General features: G+C 40.8%; 1 protein-coding gene across 2 annotated transcripts in view; it reads right to left on the bottom strand.

Annotated features, from left to right (window-relative positions):
• Nucleotides 1–20,409, bottom strand: part of Fmn1 (formin 1) — a 295,331-nt gene that overhangs the window by 21,302 nt on the left and 253,620 nt on the right. For both annotated transcript variants that reach the window (XM_051144337.1, XM_051144336.1), the window contains one exon: nt 661–712. In XM_051144337.1, the coding sequence (XP_051000294.1) occupies nt 661–712 (52 nt within the window). The remainder of the gene's footprint in view (nt 1–660; nt 713–20,409) is intronic.

Below are 20,409 nucleotides of genomic sequence, written 5' to 3'. Positions count from 1 at the left end.
GATGGCTGCGCTCTGGTGTCTCCAGAGAGAAGCAGGAATCAGGAAGAGCAGCTAGGCTCAGAGGAGGGACTCGAAGGTCTCTTTTGATTTCTGGAGGGAGCTTTTGTTTGTAGAAAGTAATACCCCTCTCTTCCTGGTTTGAGCAAAGCAAAGTAACTTTGCTGAAGTAACTCTCCTAGCTCTTGTGGAACTGGTCTAACGTAGTTATGCTGAGACCAAGTTGGCTCGCTTCCTGACTTCCGTGATCTGGTTAAGGAGCAGTGTTGGAAGGAGAGGCCAGCGGACAGAACAGAGTCGTGGCATATATGATGGCGGCAGGGGTGGGGTGGGAGTCACTTCTGGCTCCCTGTTCATAGATGTCTCAACAAGACAGCACCAGAGGGCTGGCTGTTCAAGCACCATACGGGTGAGATAAGTTCGTCATAAAATGCCAAACGGCACAAGACTCCACAAGGATGAAGGAAGTGGAGCAGCGGCTGCCCAGGCCTTGAGGAGGAGGGGATGGATGGGATGAGGAGTTAGAGAGTCACAGTTTCAGAGTTCAGACAGGCTGCTAGAGATTGACGGTTGCACAGTGATGGGAAGGCTCCTTAAGACAATAAAAACAGAAGATGCCTAGTCTGAGAAAGAGTAGGCCAAAAAAAAATCACTGCTACTTACCTTTTCTGTGCATTCTCCAAGTGGCTTTCTTCCATTTTATGTTCTTTTTTGGCTGTGAAGGAGAAATAACATTGATTAAACTATGTTTTTAGGGAATATCCCCTGTGTAATCATACAGCTTTGATCACACCCATCTGTTGTTACAGGAATTCAAGACTGCATTTACACCGCATGTCTGGAGATCATATTCATTCTACGACACTGCCTTCTTGGACATGGCTCTAGCTAACCATAGTCAAATAATTCTGTTTTGTCTGGGACACCCTTGAGAGTAAGAAGGAATGATAACCATTATACATGGGAAATATATAAATTGGAAAAGTTCTGATACATGTGGTTTCTCAAGCCATAGCTGGCCTCCCTATGGTCTCTATGTGCCCACAATGTCCTCTCTCACCCTCAAACACAATATAGTAATGTCTGCAGAAAGTCTGTTGGGGTTCAAGAGCAAGACAAGAATCCTTGCACAGCCCCCCTCCCACCCACGGGGATCATTGTCCGTCTGGGGAACTTATGAACATTTTTCTTAGATCAATATTTTGTAAATGCACTGGAAAAGAAAGCACATAGGATCACTATGGAAAGCTCAGTAAAGACACCGAGATTCAATTCTGAATCTACAGAAGATGAAGATACAAAGCCTGTGCTCTGGGATTATTTAATAAGGAGGTTTTGTTTTGGGTCTTTTACAATATTTTCTAATATGAATGTGATATCATGTATGAAAATAGCACTCATACTTTTTAAAATACCCAGGAAAAAAGTAAGTGAGCCATGGTATATTCTATGGGAGAACTAAGATATCTATCTATCTATCTATCTATCTATCTATCTATCTATCTCACAAAGTACTTAAAAAGAGAAATACTGGCTTTCCTAAGGAAACAACTGAATATGTAGAATATAAATATAAGCTAAATATGTGAGATAACGTGGGATGCCATCTCTTGTACATCATGTTTCAAATAATAAAATCACATAAATATTGGCTTTGATAAGTGCATCACTTACGAGGGCTGAGTAGTTCTGTGGCTCATTTTGCTGGATGACTCCCAGATAGTCCCAACAGATGTTTCTATGTATCACTCTGATTCTCTGCCAATGAGATGCTGAGAACTAACCTGGATCTCTCAGACTCTAAGTTCCTCTCAAATGTGAAACAAACTAACAATATATTTGTACCCAGTGATTTTAAATGACCTGCATGGCTAATAGAGGGGAATTTTCCTTTGGGCCTGAGTGGTCTTCCTGGAGCACCTATGCTGCTCTCTCTGTCACTGGATAGTTTCTAACTGGCCATGTCCATGATGTGGACCATGGACAAACTGTCACTACGTATGAACTTAGTGACAAGAAATAGTATATTCAAACTGAATAAAGCAGTAGATATGACCTTCAATATTGCAATGAATATGATGATCTGAAAAGAAGCAACATCTGCAAGTGCAAAAGCAGGCATTACTCAAAGGCAATGAACTATGGAGAATCTCCGAGAGGCTGGAAGAGTTTTAAAGAAAGTAGTAATAACTCGAGGCTTTCATTGCTTGGTGTTAAAGGGCCATGTACAGACAGAGGAGGACATGCTATGATGCAGATACCCTTCCAGTCTACTGTATTTTGCTACTACAATGAGTGACATTTCCGGCTGTGCCACTGACACATTTTAAGTTACCAAATGTTCCACTTAAGCCAAATCCAAATACATTATTTAGAAAGAAAATGTGGAAAGACTGTATCCATGGACCCAGAGACTCAAATCCTAACATCATTAATAAATAAAGCATTTTTGGGCCAAATGTAAGAATGCCAGTGTTCTCAAATGTGATTCTTTGCTTCTCAGCACTGGATCTAAGGTCCTGGTGTAGGTAAGTGAGTGAGAAACAACAGGGAGATAGGAAAGCTCTGTTCTATTCCAGAGATGGTAGGTGCCGGTCTTACCACTGCATCTTTGACAATTCAGAGAGAAGACAGAATAAGTTAGCATTCAGGAACACTCCATATAGCCAAGAGAACATTCCTGCTGGCCATAGCTTTCTGGGCATCCAGCATCACCAGCCTTGGCGTCTGGAACTAGGTGAGTTTGTTCTTACACTCCCTGTGCCAGAGCCTGTTCTAGGTGCTCGGGATCTACTGGAAAGCCAGACCTGCATCTCCACAGAACCTTCACTTTAGCTAGGGAAGAAATGTGCTAGACCTGAGAGGACAGGACCCACTGTCAGTGGTTCTTGGTAAGCGGTAGCAGGAGATTTTCAGAGCACAGACAATACCCACAGGAGGAGCCTGTGTGAGGTACTGACTTAGTGTGGAGAGGCAAATCTGGAATACCGACATGCTGGTACTAAGCCCAAAACATAGGACACAGTACATTGATGATAATGGACCTTGTGAAAATTTCTCTTATCCTACAACTTTAACTCATGTCCCTGGATCCACATATGAAATGTACTTCATATTCTACTAGGCAGAGTCTCATGCATAAGTCTTAGTTTTTTCCCTACATTTTGAATTGTGGCAGTACTCATGGGGGTAGGGTAGATAGACTTCTTGGAAGAGTAAGTTTGGAGGTGTTGACAGCTAACATCAGGGGATATAGAAGGTAACATGCACTCTCACTTTGCTCCTATCTCTTGTTTACAGGACACTCTTTAAAAGCAAACAGGAAGATAAATATAATTACTTTCCAAAAAGAGGATGAAGCTACAATTTTTAAGACAACAAAGGCAATTAAAAAAAATCAGAATCCCAACAATAAGAAGATTCACTTAACATCAATTCTGTCTTCCAAACTTACATGTCCATGGGTGTCTGACCTTTTGACATTGCCATTTGCAAATGTCTCAGGTTCATGCAGAGCTACACTAGTCCATTTTTGTCAACGTGACACAAAGCAGAGTCGCCTTAGAAGAGGACCCTCAACTGAAGAAACTGCCTCCATCAGATCTGGCACGTCCATGGGGCAGTTTCTCGATGAATGATGTGATAGGGAAGGGTCTAGACCCCTGTAGGTGGTGCAACCCCTGGGTGAGTCCTGTGATGTTATTCTAATTATGACTAAACAATGTGACCAGTAGATTTGGAAGCTGCTTTCCTTGTTTATCCATGAGAAGCCAGTCACCTATTGCTTGAGATTGTAAAAAAATAAACCACTTGGAAGTCTTCCTCTCTGTCCCACTTTCCTGGTAAGTGAAGACTTTCATGGGACATGCCCCTTGGCCTAGTGTTCAGATATAAGTGAGTATATACCATTTGACTTTTTCTGCTTCTGGGTTAACTCACTCATTATGATCATTTCTAGTTCAATCCATTTGTCCACAAATTTCAGTAATTCCTTGTTTTTAATATCTGAATAGTATTCCATAGTGTAAATGTACCATGATTTCTTTATCCATTCCTCTACTGAGGGACACTTAGGCTGTTTCCATGTTCTGGCTATTATGAATAAGGCTGCTATGAACGTTGAGCAAATGTTCTTGTTGTGTGCTGGAGCATCTTCTGGGTATATTTCAAGGAGTGGAATAGCTGGGTCTTGAGGAAGCCTTATTGCCAGTTTTCTGATATAGCGCCAGATAGATTTCTGAAGTGGCTGTACTGGTTTGCATTCCCACCAGCAATGAAGGAGTGTTCCTCTTTCTCCACATCCTTGCCAGAATGTGGTGTCACTTGAGTTTTTGATCCTCGCCATTCTGATGGGTGTAAGATGGAATCTCAGAGTTGTTTTGATTTGCAAGTGGGACAAAGGGGAAGACTTCCTATTGGGACTCTAGGTGAGAGAAGCAAGGGAGAATGGGGAAATAGAAGGATCCAGAGGGTCCTAGAAACCTTCAAGAAAAACATTATAATGGGCAGATCTGGGCCCAGGGGTCCTGCTCAAACTATGGCACCAGCCAAGGACAATACGTGCAGTAAACTTCGAACTGCTACTCAGATCTAGCCAATGGACAGGACATTCTCCACAGCTGAGTGGAGAGTGGAGACTGACTTTCACACGAACTCTAGTGCCCCATATTTGAACACGTCCCCTGGATGGGGAGGCCTGGAGGCACTCAGAGGAAGGATAGCAGGCTACCAAGAAGAGACTTGATACCCTATGAGCATAAACAGGGGGAGGAGGTCTCCCTCAGTCACAGTCATAGGGGAGGGGAGTAAGGGGGAAATGGGAGGGAGGGGGGAATGGGAGGATACAAGGGATGGGATAACAATTGAGATGTAATATGAATAAATTAATAAAATATATTTTAAAAAATCAACCACATCTTTAGGCTGTGATTCTAGTTCTTTTTCAACTGTACTTATTTCAAGTTATTGTGCCTAAAGACTGGAGCCTCTCACAGCCAAAAACACGAGTAGGACTTGACTTCCTCCAAACGCCTGTTGGTGCTGATATTTTGAGCTCCTCCCATGAATCACAACTGCTTTTAGCAGATCCAGAAGGGCGAGCGTTTTCTAGAATGTTTTTCAATATACCTTGCCTCTATTCACCAGAGAAAATCAGTATATGCGACAGTTATAGCATTACAAAATGAATTTATTAAACAAGACTAGAAAGTCAAGTGTCTTCCTTATGCATAGGCTGCAGAATAGTTGTTGTTTGTAGGCAAAACCCAGCCTTCCTCTCATTGTCCATATCAAACAGAGCTCCTGGCCCTCCAGATGCTTGTCAATGAGCAGTGGCTTTTGAGAGAAATCTTTTTTCCCTTCCTTCTGAGCAGTCTCAACAGTGGGCTTAGAAATATCCAGTACACCATGTTGTAAACAGATGTGCTGTCTGCTAAGCTTTTGTCTTCTATTTCTGGAGCACAGAGTAGAGTTAGTATCCTTAAGGGTCTTTGAATGTTCATAATAGAGAAATAAGAAAAAGTCAGCAGCTGCGTTGGTTCCTGTGAGTCAGCCCATGGTCTGAAACAAAGCCTGACTTCCACTCTGTAGCTATCAAAGTTCTGAAGGACGTCATCTTGCGATTTGAAGCCTATTCGTCTACATTGGCCATTTGCTGTTCTACGCAACCACGCTCATCAATGACCCTAAGCTAGAACTTCTGAGTAATGTGCTGAATCTTTGATAAAATTATTTGCTAGTTTAATTTCTATGTTTATGTCATAAAGATGAATCTTTCCTTAAACTTTTCTTCTGTAGCCATATCTCTTCCCTCAGCATTTGGAGAATGGGCCATGTGGCTGGTTTGATGTTCTATCAAGACCACTAATATTTTTTTAATTATTTAATTAATTTATTCAGATTACAACTAAAATGTTATCCCATCACTTGTATCCTCTCATTCCTCCCTCCCTCCCGCTTTCACCCTATTCCCCTCCCCTAGGTCTATGACCAAGGGGGACCTTCTCCCTCACTTTATAAGACCACTAATATTTACATGTTCACTTGAGTAGCACTTTCAATTTCTTCCTTTGCATTGGCTGATTGGCTAATTATCTGGTGCAAGAGACTTAGCTTTCTGCCTGTCTTGTACTTTGGCACACCTTTCTCATTAGCCTGCATCACTCCTAGGTCTAGATTTGAGGTGAGGGACTCTTCTTTTTCCTTGATCACCCAGATAGGCCACTGTAGCATTCCTAACTGTACTGATTGTTTCTGGAGGGACACAGAAGCCCAAAGAGAAAGAGATGAGGAAACGGGCAGCTGGTCAAGCAGACAGAGATGCATATTTACAGAGTAGGCTTTCAGTCTTTTGTAGGCAAAGTTTATGGGAATCAAAACAGTTGCATTGGTAGTACCAAAGATCCCTGATGGGACTGGAGAGGTGACTCAGCAGTTCAGAGCACTCTCACTGCTGCAGAGAATCTGAGTTCAGTTCCTACCACCCAACTCCAGAGGTTCACAACTGCCTGTAACTCCAACCCTAGGGGATAGGGATATGATGGCCTCTTCTGGCCTCTGTGGGCACTCACACTTATGTACACATGTGTGTACACACACACACACACACACACACACACACACACACACACACTCCACGATCACTGGTCACAGATAACAGATAAAAAGAACTCCAAAATATTGCAAAAATTACCAGAATGTAACAGAAAGAGACAAGTGAGCAAATTCAGTGTTGCATAAGGTGGAGTTGCCCCAAACATTCCATTTGTTTAGATGCAGTATCAGAGAAGCGCAGTGAGGCCCGATCACAGTGAAATGAGCTCTCACTGTCCAGTGCTTCCCTCACTTGGAGACAGCTATTACAATACTTCAGAAAAATATTTTTCTTTTAGGATATAGTATCCACAACAGACTTAGTAGATGAGAAGTGTGCTTGTGACTGAAGGGCAGATCAAGTGTGCTCCATGGGAAATGTGAGAGGTTTCTCATTTAACAGTAGAGTCCGGATTCTTCCCGTCATGTTTATGCTCTGACATCCCATCTTGCTCGTATTTAATTTTTAAGAGGAAGGGGGATTTACATTACCGCTTTACAGATACCTGGGAATCAAAAGGGTAGGAGTCAAGGCAAGATGTGCTTAGGATCAATCTTCCTTTCGTTTCCACTTAGTGACAATTGAGATCTGTGCTATGTAGCTTACCGGGGGGTAAGGGGATCATATCCCATGCCTCCACAAAAAGATAATCATACAGGAATCTCTTTTTAAAATTTAAGTGTCTGAGAGTAAAAGTTTCTTCTCTAACTTCTAGAGTTGTTACTGTAAAGGAACACTAGCCTCACATTTTAAAAAATGCTGTCTGTCTGACTCTGTCCCCCCCCACCCCCACCACCCCAGGACTCCAGCACAGGATGAAGCACCTTTGCTTTCCACAGTAAGCCTGCAAGATGCTCTTTTCACCCTAACCTCTTGCTCAATGCACCTGTCACACTGGGACTTTAACATTATCAGGGTTTTCTCTTATGTTTTTATTTGCTGGGGGGAAAACAGCTGCTTGTTATTTTGAATGCCTCTTTATCCCTTCTCTTCCCCACCCCTCTCTCCATTGCCAAAGACTTTTTTCCTCCTTCAGAAATCAAGCTTAAAATTGCCCTGCAGGATGATGTCCTCCAGGCCTCTTCCCGTGGTGCAGAACTGGTCTCTGTGATCTCCTGTAGAACCACGTCCATGGCATGGTACACAGTGCCCTTCTGAGATCACCAGCTGGCACTCAGCCTTTCCTGCCCCGCTTTGCTTCTTGAGAGTGGCAACCAAGGTTGTTTTCACTAGTGTGAAAGATGGATAAGTGGACGACAAAATTCGTCACATGAATATAACAGAATCCCTGGGGGACATCTCTTCCTGAGTATACCAGGGTCTATTTCTTGGAAGTGCAATTCGATTTTGTTGTTGTTGTTTTGAGACAGGATCTCTCACTACACTCCTGGAAGTCTGGAACTTGCTATGTAGACCAAGTTGGCTACGAACTCCACCTGCATCTGCCTCTGCCTCTACCTCTGGAGTGATAGCATTAAAGGGCTGGGTCACCAAGTCTGGATCAAATCCCTTTTATTTGTTTGTTTGTTTACAACAAAGTAACAGGAGTAAAGTCCTATCCGAATGCCAGAGTACACCCTTTCTACCCCAATGGATGCTGCTCTCATTGGGCTATTTTCACAAGTACAAGTGACATTAGGCCCTAAGTTTTAAAAATATACTAATTATTTTCTAGGACTGATTTTTTTTTAAAAGAAAGGTATTAAAATTAGACTAGAGATTCAGAAAATATCCACACCAAAGCTGACATCATTTAAATGGACCCACGCCTTTGTACTTTTGGTTTCAGGCATCATGTGATGGTAAAGGTAAAGAAAACTGTGCAGAGACATTGAGGGCTTTATTCTAAACACAATAGAGTCATGTTTATGAAAACTCGTAGGAAAGTAGTAAAATGTGAAGTGACGAGAAGGGATAAAGAAAGGGCCGAAGATCCTCCTAGCATTCTTTACACAGTCTATTACACTTTAATATACCATGGTTTATGGACCTGGTGTGGTTGACATAAACCCACAGGACACACAGTAAAGAAGCTGACTTTATTATAGCTCTGCAGATGGAGGTGTCGGGCGATGTTAATGAGGAAACAAAGGGAGCGTGCTCTGGTTCATGGGCCTCCATGTGATATGAACATGTCTGCCATTTTTTCATTTCTTAGGAAATAACCTCTTCATGTGCTTTTTTCAGAAAAAAGCAATGCCCAATGAAAATGACATGGCCTTTCAACACTCAGTCACCTGAAACCACAGAGTTATGGGGGGCTGGTACACATATTTCCCCCTTTTAAATATTTATTTATTTAAATATTTATATATTTATTTGTATATTTATTTATTTATAGATAAATAGGGTCTTGCTATGTAGCTTTGGCTGGCTTGAACTCTCTATATAGAACAGGCTGGTCTCAGACTCACACAGACTTGTCTGCCTCTGCCTCCCGAGTTCTGGGATGAAAGGTGTGCACCGCCATGCCTGGGCTGTCTTGGATGCTTACCCATAAAAGATGATCTTCTCTTTTTTTCCTATCTCACTAGTTCTCCTTGCTGAGCTTAAACTAGAAGAATGGTTACTTCCGGTTTGCCACAGTGCTGTCATTTGCTGGTATCTAGATGCACAGTAAAGGTGACCAGCATTTTCTGTGTAAAGTCCTGGGAGGCTCCGACGGCCACGTCCCCTTACACTACAAAAGCAAGGCTGTGGCAAAAGACTGAGCAAAATGCACTGTTACTGAATTTTTTTGAAGAGGCCCAAGGGCCATAAAGCAAAGAAATACAAATAAAAGGAAGCTTTTGAAATCACCCATAACTCCCCCCACTGCCGCTTTTTTTTTTGGAGTGAAAAACAGTACATTTATGTATAGATGCCACATTTCCTTTATCCATTTCTCTGTCATTAGACATCTAAGCTGGGATCTAGGGTTTTGACTGACAGTGTAGTACATTATCCAATGTCCCTCTTATGTCCCAAGGAGCTTTGTTTTCCACCAGACACCAGAATCCTCACATGCTATGGTGGCCTCTTGGATCTGTATCGATCCACACATTCCCCATAGAAGAATGTACATCAGAGAGAAAGTTCTAAGCGGGAATTTCAGCTTTCACTCTGAATTTCCTGACTCTTGATGCTTTAAAACAGACCATGGGGGTAACATTTTAGAATGATCCGGTGAGAGAGGCTCATTAACACTAATGGGAGGCAGGTGGCTGAGTTCTCAGGCAGCTCAGGCTGTGGGCTCTGCCTCCTCGCCAGGCCAACACATACCTTTACCGATTAGTATTAATTGACATGTCTTTTGTATAAAAACAGTTTTCTCATATATTTTACAGACACTTCTCAACAATCATATTTATCAGATATGCTCATATAACTCTGCCCTCTGTTGGGATGTGTCTCACTTCTGGAAGTCAGGGCCTGCGGAGCTTTTGTTCGTCTGTTTGTTTTCAACCCTTGGCTCACATGCTTAGCACTTGAGAGTGTAAATGCAGTGTTTAGAAATGAGTAACTTGTTACTCCATTCATTTGTTAGGAATGACTTTAAAGCAGCTGATAGGTGAAATCTGTCCTAGGTTTGTGAGCACGGTAGGAACAGGCTACATAGCCATTTCTCTCTGATTTGATGTAGTCCTCGTCAAAAGTTATTATCTCCTTTGTCTTTTCATCTCACGGCATTTTAACACTTGATACTGGACAATTAGCTCATAAGCGAACTGAGAGAAAAAAAAATCTCTATTTGGATTCTTTCTTTCGGTATTTCATAACTACTGACAACTACTCATATTTTTAGATCTATCTTCCCGGCTCTGATTCTTTATATCTTAATTTGTTCATTTATACACTAGGTAAAGTAAAAGCTTACATCTGAGAACTCTGAAGCTACAAGACTCCTAAGTAACTACCTAGTGTCAACCCTCATGCTATGGTTCAAAAGTGAATTAACTTAGATGATAGGAAATTAGACAAATATTTATTAACTTTTTAACAGTTGAATGGCCCTGCTCCATAACCCCCTTCCATCCAGCAGTGTCCCCCAGTGACACTCTGAGCAGTTGTGAAGTAGTCTGAGGTAAGTGATCAGGGTAACCAGTCCTGTGGTGTCAGCACTGAATATGCTGAGAACTCACTGGGTGCTAAGGTGTGTCAGGTACAGGGCTAAAGGATTTAAAGAGATGGCTTGAAGCCACACATAAGGTCATTCCTACACTGCAGATAGTAGTGCAGCCAAAGCATCAAATTGCTCCTTGATTTTCTAACTTCTGGCTTTGTAGAAGCTTTTAAAATTGGCTGGGTTTTTTGTTTTGTTTTGTTTTGTTTTTACTTATTCATCTATGGAATAATAAGAACTACTTTAGACAGTTGTCACAGTAATTAAGAGATACCGGTGAAGCTCTCTGTTATATGTAATGTTTCCTGGTCTGGCATTTCTTGGATTCCACTGATACTTGCTTGAATAATGGAGCATCCTTGCTATCCCTTTAGTAACATGGGCATCCCCAGACACCCCAAGATTTGACACACAGCATTAGAAACAAAGCCCAAATCATGCTTGCAAAGAATACCATGAGAAAATGCTATGGAATAATTATAAGGAAAAAAAAAAAAAAGAATGCCAAGCAGTAGTAGGCTATGATTAATGTGTCACAGAATATTCTATCTATTGATACATCAGAAGGTATTAAGAAGTCAGACTGCTATGATCAGTAACCGTCCTCTCGTTAAAATGGCTTTTGTTTTTCACATGATTTGAACTGCTTTCTAATGAATTAATGTCATGTAATATAGCATAAAAAAACCACAAACAGGTAAAAGACAATGTTTGGGTTCAGGGGCAGAGTGCACTCAAAAGGGAGTGATCTGTCTAATGTCCCAAAACTCATTGTGAACAAAAAAGAATCTGTTCTTTGCCTCCAGTGTAGGTTTCACTATACAACACTGTTATTCTTCATGGGTCTTGGCTGGGACAATCATAAAACTGTCATATCTTTATAGAACTGAACAGGAAAATAAGCTATAACTGAAAAACGAGAATCTGCACAAGTTAAATTTAAGTGGCTAGCTACCCACACTGAACTCTTTTATTTATATTACATATACCCATGGATGTGAATTCCTACCATCTCTATAAAACAATCATTTTACATATTTTTATGAATTATCCAGACATATGTCCAATATAAAGATGATTTCAAGCTGGGGGCATTGCTGAGGGGTAGAGTACTTGCCCAGCATACGGGAGACTCTGGAGACCTGATCTGCCTTCTCATTCTCAAAGACAATGGTTTTCATCACATTCTAAAGAGCTAACTTGACTTTTTAAGAGCTGTTATATACAATATGAAGTTTTAATAACTCAAGATCGATTATTACTAATCAAAAAGAAAAAAACTAGCAGGGCATCTATTCCCTTCCAGAGGATATTTCTTCTTCGTTTAGATTCATTTGCCCTAAATATCTGCTTTGTTGCTTAAAGGACTTTGTCAAATAATGGACGCTGTCCTCGTAGGATACGATTTTAGTTGTTTAGTCATAACTGCTAGTAAAATATCAAAATCCCCTGCAAGGGACCACAAAGACCCACTCTGGCCATCACCAGTCTTTCAACAGAGATCTGCTGAATTGAAGGTGTCCTTAGGAGTTCAAGGGGCCACTGATCCCACTTTCCTGATGTCAGCAGTCACTCCATGGTCAGGTTCTCTATTGTTGTGTCAGGAATTGAAATGGGCCCACTAGCAATGACACTTTTGATCACGTGACTTCCATCGTGGTGATGTTACTCAAATCTAAGAGGGTTCAAAGTCAGTAGGGCTGTCAAGGCAACATTTCCAATGAGAGAAAACACTGGAGAAATTGAGATTTCCCCCCCCCCCCGAAATACCATGGGAGACATTTTTCATAATTGATTTGATCTGTCGGCAGAAGATACACAGGTGGAGGGTTAGTGCACAGGATCATAACTGGAGGCAGTAAAAGAAAATAAAGAATTGGGGCTTGGTGTATAAGGTGTAGACTATTTACAACTACTTAGGATCGCAGGTGGGAAAGCACATACTGTGAGCTTAACCCAACTTCCAGGCCTCCAGAGTCACCTTCTGACAACAACTGCCATCCACTCCCAGAGAAGGCTTTGATGAGAGAAATCTGCTCAGCTATGGGAAAAAGACAGGTTACGGTAATGTTTTGAAAAGGAATTCAGTAAGAAGGAAAGTTGAAGTGGTATTTTTTAGGTACTCTTCATATTTTCTTTAGATTTTACACTAAGAAATCTTTGCTATAGAACATTTAGATATCTGAGGGAAATAATAAGAAAATGAAAAAGCACACAAAGCTTCCTTGAAGTGATAGCCCCTAATGATGTTACTCCAGTTTCACGAATGTAATTATCTATAAGTGTATATTAGTGACTGTTTATAAGTAAGGTAATATTGATACCGTAATGCTTTTTCTCCTAGTATACTGAGGTCAACTTCTAAATGAATAATTTTATAATTAATTTATATTTAAACTTAACATCATTGAAAATAACTTGGGAAAAATGTCCCTCTTACTCAAAGTGGCTATGGGAGCGTATTCAAATAAAACAATGCTTTAGAAAGTCATGAGTTAGCATATCTAAACATCTTTCTTGCAATACTTCTTAAACGGGACCTTATAGGGTTTAATACCCCAAACTAAGATGGTTTTTCCTCATATGTTTAAATATTTGATATCTGGGAAATGTAGAGGAAACACAGTATCTTTTAAGGGCGGAAAAGAGAGAAAGATGAAGTTACCTAAGTTCTTAAAATGGAGCGTGAAGCCCCCTGGCCCACCTTTTAGGAATGGGCCGCTCTCAAAATCTGAGCCGTGAAATGTGGCAATATTAGGTAGACGGAGAAGCTTGACTGCCTTCTTCAGGAACCTGAAGCTAACTGAGCAGCCACCATTAAGATGACGTGTGTGTGTGTGTGTGTGTGTGTGTGTGTGTGCGCGCGCGCGCGCGCGCGCGCGCGCGCGGGGTGGGGGGGCGGGCGGGTTTGGGGGTAGTTCTCATGAAATCGGAGGCCTGAAATGTTTTCCTGGAGAAAACCCACAGCGTCGCCTCCTTCTGCGGGATGGATGATAAGGATGATTTATGAAGCTGAAGTCATTTCTATGATTGCGCTTTGGGGAGATTGGTTTCACGTGAGCCAGGCTGGGCGAGCTGAAGGGGAACCCCACATGTTCAGCCCAGGCTGAGGCCCATCTCTTCAAGGGATTCCAGAGCTGCAAGGGGGAAGGGGAGGAGAAGCTGCTGACTTCGGATCTGGCAGCCCCTCCCCCCGCACAAGCTCATTAGGGGGACACACTGCTTTCCTTATTTCTCTCTCCTTTTAAAAAGTATTACTACTGCTGCTGCGCCGGGGTAGAAGCTCATTGTAAATGCGCAGCAGGATAGTAGCAATGCCCAGATTAATTCCCCATGGATTTATATGGGTCGTTCTCACCCACGATGACTTGTATGGTTTCAAAGGTGCTTATGCTGCTGTTTTTATGGCGGGTCACTAACTTTATTCTGGCATATGGCAGTTGGCGCCATGACACGGAGTGAACATTTTATACCTGAATTAAAGTGGATATTTGACAGTTTCTGTCAGAAAGTTCAGAGCAAAGAATTTGTGGGACAAGATTTATTGCATATTTTATGTGGGACACATCTGTTTCTTTGCTAGCTTTGTTCCTTCCCTTAAAATTTTTTTAAATAAGTTTCTTAAAGAAACATAATGACAGATAGAAAAAAATCCAAAGCAGAAAAAAAGGCAAAAGTAGGAATTTAGACCAAACTTTAAAAGAAAGGAAAAAAGCAAAAACAAAACAAAACAAAACAAAACAAAAGCCTACTTATCTTGAGGAGGAAAAACAATGGCTCACAGGCACGCATTGCTGCTCCGTGAAACAATGATGTTATTACTGGCAACTACTTTGTGGTTTGTTAAACACCATTCATATAATGAAGTTAAAAACTTGAGCACCTCCCATTTTCTACATACTTGAAGCAGGCTGGGGAAGGTAATCTGCTTGTGACGTTCCTGATATTCAACATCCTTAATGGTGGGCTAACCAGTCAAGTCAAACCACAGAACAGTTAAACAAGAAGTACCAGCGATTTTATCAAAATTTCAAATTACACAGTAAAAGATTTGTAAAAGGTTGCATCCGTGTTAGCTGGCACATGAAGACAATTAGAAGATTCTTAGATTTAAGTGTTTATTCCCACTCAGCATAGTGTCTTAAGCTTTCCCTCTTTGTTGTTCAAAGTGAGTTAAGTTAATGGACATAATGCAAGGTTCCTATACTGTATTGGTGTATGCTGGGGGCCCGTTGAGCCCTGAATATGCGCACCCAGAGTAAAAATTAAAAGCTGTAGCGTGAGGGATGGTTTGAATCCTCTTCATCTCATTTGTTTGGCTTCTCTGTTCTTTGTTCCCCCTCTTCCACTTACATGTATTCTCGTGAATAAATCCTTGTTAAGTTAAAAACAATTACAAGACATTTAAACATTTAAAATTGATATACCCAAAGATAAACGCAGACAACTTCCAACTGAAATCCATCAAGCCCCAGTGAAGGGTGTATGTAAACTTCATCTCCATCTAAAACTCTCCCTATTGTAACCACTGGACAGTCCCCGAGGCTCCTGACTCTATAAACATTGGACTCAACCTGGAGCCTCCCATGAGCAAACAGGAGACTTTCCGTTTAGCTACCAAGAGTGAACCTTAATCGTGAAGCCCACAAAACAAACCTAAACCTTAGCACTCTTAAAAATATTGAAAAATGACTTGTGTGTACATATAGGTTTTGTGTGTGCGTGGGCATGTTTTCGTGTGTGTGTGTGTGTGTGTGTGTGTGTGTGTGTGTGTGTGTGTTTTCATGTAAAGGGCTGAGCTTGACACGTGGTGTCTTTCTCGGCTTTCCAGCTTGTTTTTGAGGCAAGGTCTCTCAATGAACCTGGAGTTCACCCATTTGGCTAGGCTGAATGCCTCTGTATCCCCCATGCTGGGATTGTGGGAAAATGTAACTGTGCCCGATGTTCAATTGTATGCTCGGAATTGAACTCAGGTCCGCATGTATGGGCAGCAAGCTCTTTTCTAGTAATTACTTAGTTCTCCCAAATTGATTTTAATGACTCTAAGTAAGATGTACTCTCATTGTAAAAATATAACTACTAACAGATAAAGGGCCTTTTCATTGCCCTATGTACCACATCCTCTACTAACTAAACACACTCAGCGGTCTCCAAAGATTCACCTGTTGTTAACAGTGGGTCAAACTCCTCTTGAACTTCTGAGTAGCCCTGCTGCTAAACTGCAAATTTCCCCAGATAAGAGTGGACTTGTTTGCTGGCCGTGTATACACAATTTAAACTTATTTAGGACTGTCAAGAGTCCTTCATGATGACAGAATCATTGTATGCTCCTAAGGTCCAAAAACTTACTATGGAGCATTTTAGATTTGCAAATCACATAGATGTCGGCACAGCCTTTGATTATCTAGGTAGAGTATAATTTCCAAACATGTCTCCTTCAAATACTTTCTATGTAAGCACGTTCCGAAAACATGAACATTTGCCTAGGACACATGTATTTATTTTGTATTTATTTTTCCCATCTTCTGAATTTGTGGAGAATGTTGACTATGTATATGTAATTATACATATTTAGTCTTGAGAGCTCATTAAATCCCACATATCTTTTGCTTTTTAAATCACTTGGAAGTAACAGATTACAAAGATGATCCAAATTTTCTTATACTTCTTGTATCTTTTTTGTTCTGTCTTATCTTTTTACATTTAAATCACTGATCATTTACAACTAAGTGAGGCAGCAATCCCCTCCTTTTTGAAATGCAAGTGAGTGATGTTCAGATATCACTTATATTACCCAAGAGTATGGTAAACACGGCACAATTAGTAAACTCATGATATCACAGCAGCCGTGCCTTCTTGCAAGGCACCAATGTAGACATACCAGTCATTGGCCATGGACCCAGAAGGAGCTAATTAGGCTTGACTACTTCTTACTAATCTATTGGCCACTGATAGACTCTGGGGGAAGGGCAGCCACTGTCTTCAGATGAGTACCCACTTGAGAGCCCACTAGGCTCCAGAGGATAGTTAGAAACCCACATTCACACAAGTAATCCTGGCTAAGCTCCATGGGTCTCAAAACAAAACATGATGAATTGGGAAGGGGACTTGTAGAGATGAAAGGTGGGAGGGAGACTAAAGGGTTACAATAATCACAATGTATGTTATACACATTGAGAACTGCCAACGAACAAACTCAACAGAAGTTAAAAATAAAGTATCAACAACGCTCTTTCTGTTTTAGCCTCTCTTATGCAGTTTTCAGCTGTCCAGGTTAAGCTGACCCAGTCATGTTTATTTTTATTTGTATGTATTTCGCTTTATCCTAGCCACATTTATTTCTCAGTTCTATTACCGAGCTTTCTAGCTATTTCCTTTCCTGCTGACTATTGTTAGACTCACCAAATGGTCTTTGCTCATTTTTCCTTTACTAGTTCCAACAAGATAAGCACTAACTTTTGGTTTAATGAAAACTTAAATTCTTAACATTCATAATCACTGTCACCCTCAAAGTGTTTAGAGTAATTAAACATCAATACACCATTCTGAACAATAAAGAATTGTTTTTTCCAATGCATTCCCTACAAAATTCAGAGGTCACATGTCATGCCACATTCCAGGTGATGTCATCTGCAATTTTCCTTAGAGTAGAGGTTATCAACAATGCTTCAGCATCAATACTTACTAATACTTACAACACTATTTTTATTAATTTATTTGCTCATCGTATCATTTGTCTATTGACTTCTTCCTAAACTGAAGAAGCAAAAACCCAAGAGAAGACACATGAATAGTAGCCGTAAACTATGCGCTTCTCAAGAGAATGTATTTTTCTCATTCATTTTAACAATAGTTTTGATAAGGGAAGAACTCTGGGTTTAAATTTTATCTTCTCAGATTTCTTTTTTAATGTATCACTCCGTTTATTCTTGTATTCAGTGCTGCTGCTGAGAAGAACATTATCTGTCTGATTTTCTACCCAAAAATCTTGATTTCTCCAAGATCATTATAAAAAAAAAAAAAAAATCAAGGGTATGTACTTGTGTGTTTATCTTTCATTTGTCCTGGTGGGCTGGCTCTTTAAGAATGTTCTTTGATAACGTGCTACTGCATGCATGGTTTGAGATCTTTACATTTTAAATGTGAATTAAAAAGTGAAAGTGTAATCATCATAAATAATGATACAGTAATGCAATGAAAAATGACACACTCTCAGAAAACGGACCATACAAGTTTCTTCCCTTAGTTTCAACACTGTAGCAAGCTCTACTGTACAGTCAATTTGGGAATTACTCTCTGTGTGGTTGTAAGTTCTTTGAGCTAAGCGTTTGTCTCCTGTCTTTGCTTGGCATAATACTGACACATTATAAGCCTGTCTGAGAGGAAGGAACAGCTGAGATTAGGGGCTCACTGATCTGTTATTCAAGATATATTGGACTGACTGCATACATTTACTTTGGGAGATGGTTCTGAGAAGAGTGTTGAAGGTGAACATAAAACAAAAAGTGCAACAACTGTTAAAAGCAGAGGACAAAGCAGATGGTAGATGAAGTATGTCTAAATAATAAAATGCAAATAATAGAAAACAAGGTTGACTTAGGGGCCAGAAATAAGGATAGTCCTTACAGGAATTAACTCTCCTCCTGGATGTTTAAGAAAACCAAATCCAGAGTTATTGTAGTGTATCTTACTCACATTTAAGTCATTTATACATTGGTCTTGTCATGCAAGAACCAAGGGAGACTCTCCTCCTATCATGTCACTAGATAGCAGGAACCAAGGGAGACTCTCCTCCTATTACATCACCGGGTAATAGGACACAGAGATCACAAGCAAGCATCATAAACACTATTCTGCATGGCCTCCATGTTCTCACTGCTGACTCTTTTAGAACTCGATATCCATGAACTTAGTCACTTTCCGAACATGCCTCCTTCAAATACTCTCTATATAAGCATGTTCAGAAAACATGAACATTTGCCTATGACACACATATTTATTTTGTCCAAAAGTCAATTAAACTGTGAATTATGGAGGCTGAAGGGGTAGCTGCCATGTGTCCATTAGGTTCTGATATGCTTTTATTTGTACTGCTCAAAAATTACTGACATGAAATCGAGGTTTGATTTTTTTAAGTTTCATTTTACTGAGTAACCGTGTCAATCTTTCACAGAAGAACAATGGAAAAATATGGTTCGTGCAATATTACTCACCATCTAAGGGCCGAGGAGACCTCTGGACCTTCATGAGTTTCCAGCTCAAGTCATCACTTCGTACTCTACAGACTTCTCCTGGCTGAGGTTTGTGCCACTAAGATGAGCGTGACTCCCACATAGCTAACCTTAATGTTTAATCTCATTGCCTTTGCATATGGATTGTCACTGTTGTTTCATTTAGGCAAAAAAGGAAACCTTGTCCTTCAGGCACCTTGTCCTTCCAGACAGGAAGCGTAAGGCCTAGGAAATGAGCATGGCTCTCAGTAGCAACACTGCTCCTAGCAGAGCATTCATTTCACAGCCATCCCATGGCTCTCCGGTTCATTTTTCTATCGTCCTGGTCAACGAGAAAGGCTATACAGATTACTGGCATGGGTCTAGGGTGGCATTCCAGGACAATGTGATTATATTAAGAACAAAAAAGGGGAGGATGTCTGGATAGATACATGGTTTATTCATTCAGTACACTAATCTATAGCAGATACAGTGAGATCCTTAGGCATCAAAAGGCACAAATATTAACTATTAGAGTACAGAATGGGAAACCCAGCACGACTCATTTTTTCCTTCATAGTCTTCTGTGTTCTTACTTTTTTAATTTGGTAAGCTCTGACTATCAAAAGGAAAATTCAACTTGGTAAACTAACGGAGCTACTTTAAGTGGTCTCTTCCTCACACGCAGAAAGGCATGCTGTTGCCTACGGGGAAGTAAAATTGCTCTCAGAGCAATGCAGAATAGAACAGTGGTTACCCGAGCTTGAGAAGGGTATTGGGGGTGGGGAATGGAGCGAAGTAGGTAGGATTATAATTGTTACACACACACACACACACACACACACACACACTCACTCACACACGAGTGGAAGACTAAAAACAGAATAGACTATTGAAAATAGAGGTAATTATAGAAATAAAAGTAAATGGGTTTTTTTTGTTGTTGTTGTTTTTTGTTTTTGTTTTGTGAGACAGGATTTCTCTATATACCTGCCTTGGCTGTACTGGAACTCAGTCTGTGGACCAGGCTGGCCTGGAACTCACCAAGGTCCGCCTCTACCTCCCAAGTGCTGAGATTAAAGGCATGGGCCACGCCACCATGCCCAGCTCAAAAGTAAATTATTTTCACTCTTTATTTGTTATTCTCTTTCCTCTCTAGAATTCTACAACAGTGGGCAGAGATAATCTGGCTGTAAAGTATAGGCAAATTTAGCTCTACAAAGCACTCTGTTGGGGATAGCTCATAACATAGACTGATCACCTCTTCTGTGAACAAAAGGTAGATACTTATGGTTAAGCCTTTGTCTTAGACAAAAGAGGATATTTCCATCTTCCGCAGGGTCAGGTGTGGGTGTTCTCTCCTCAGTGAGCACGACTTTTCAGGCTCCTGTCTACATCACAGGGGTAAGAAGGCCTGTTCTAATGGCAGGGGTACTGACCCAATCAGAGAGCACTTCAGCACTTTCAAGGTTTTTTTTACATAAGGATGTTAGGAGTCTTCCCACTGA

This window comes from Acomys russatus, chromosome 4 (assembly GCF_903995435.1).
Source record: "Acomys russatus chromosome 4, mAcoRus1.1, whole genome shotgun sequence".
Lineage (NCBI taxonomy): Eukaryota > Metazoa > Chordata > Mammalia > Rodentia > Muridae > Acomys > Acomys russatus.
The sequence above is the reverse complement of the archived record's forward strand: the minus strand, read 5'-3'. Positions and strand labels throughout refer to the sequence as shown.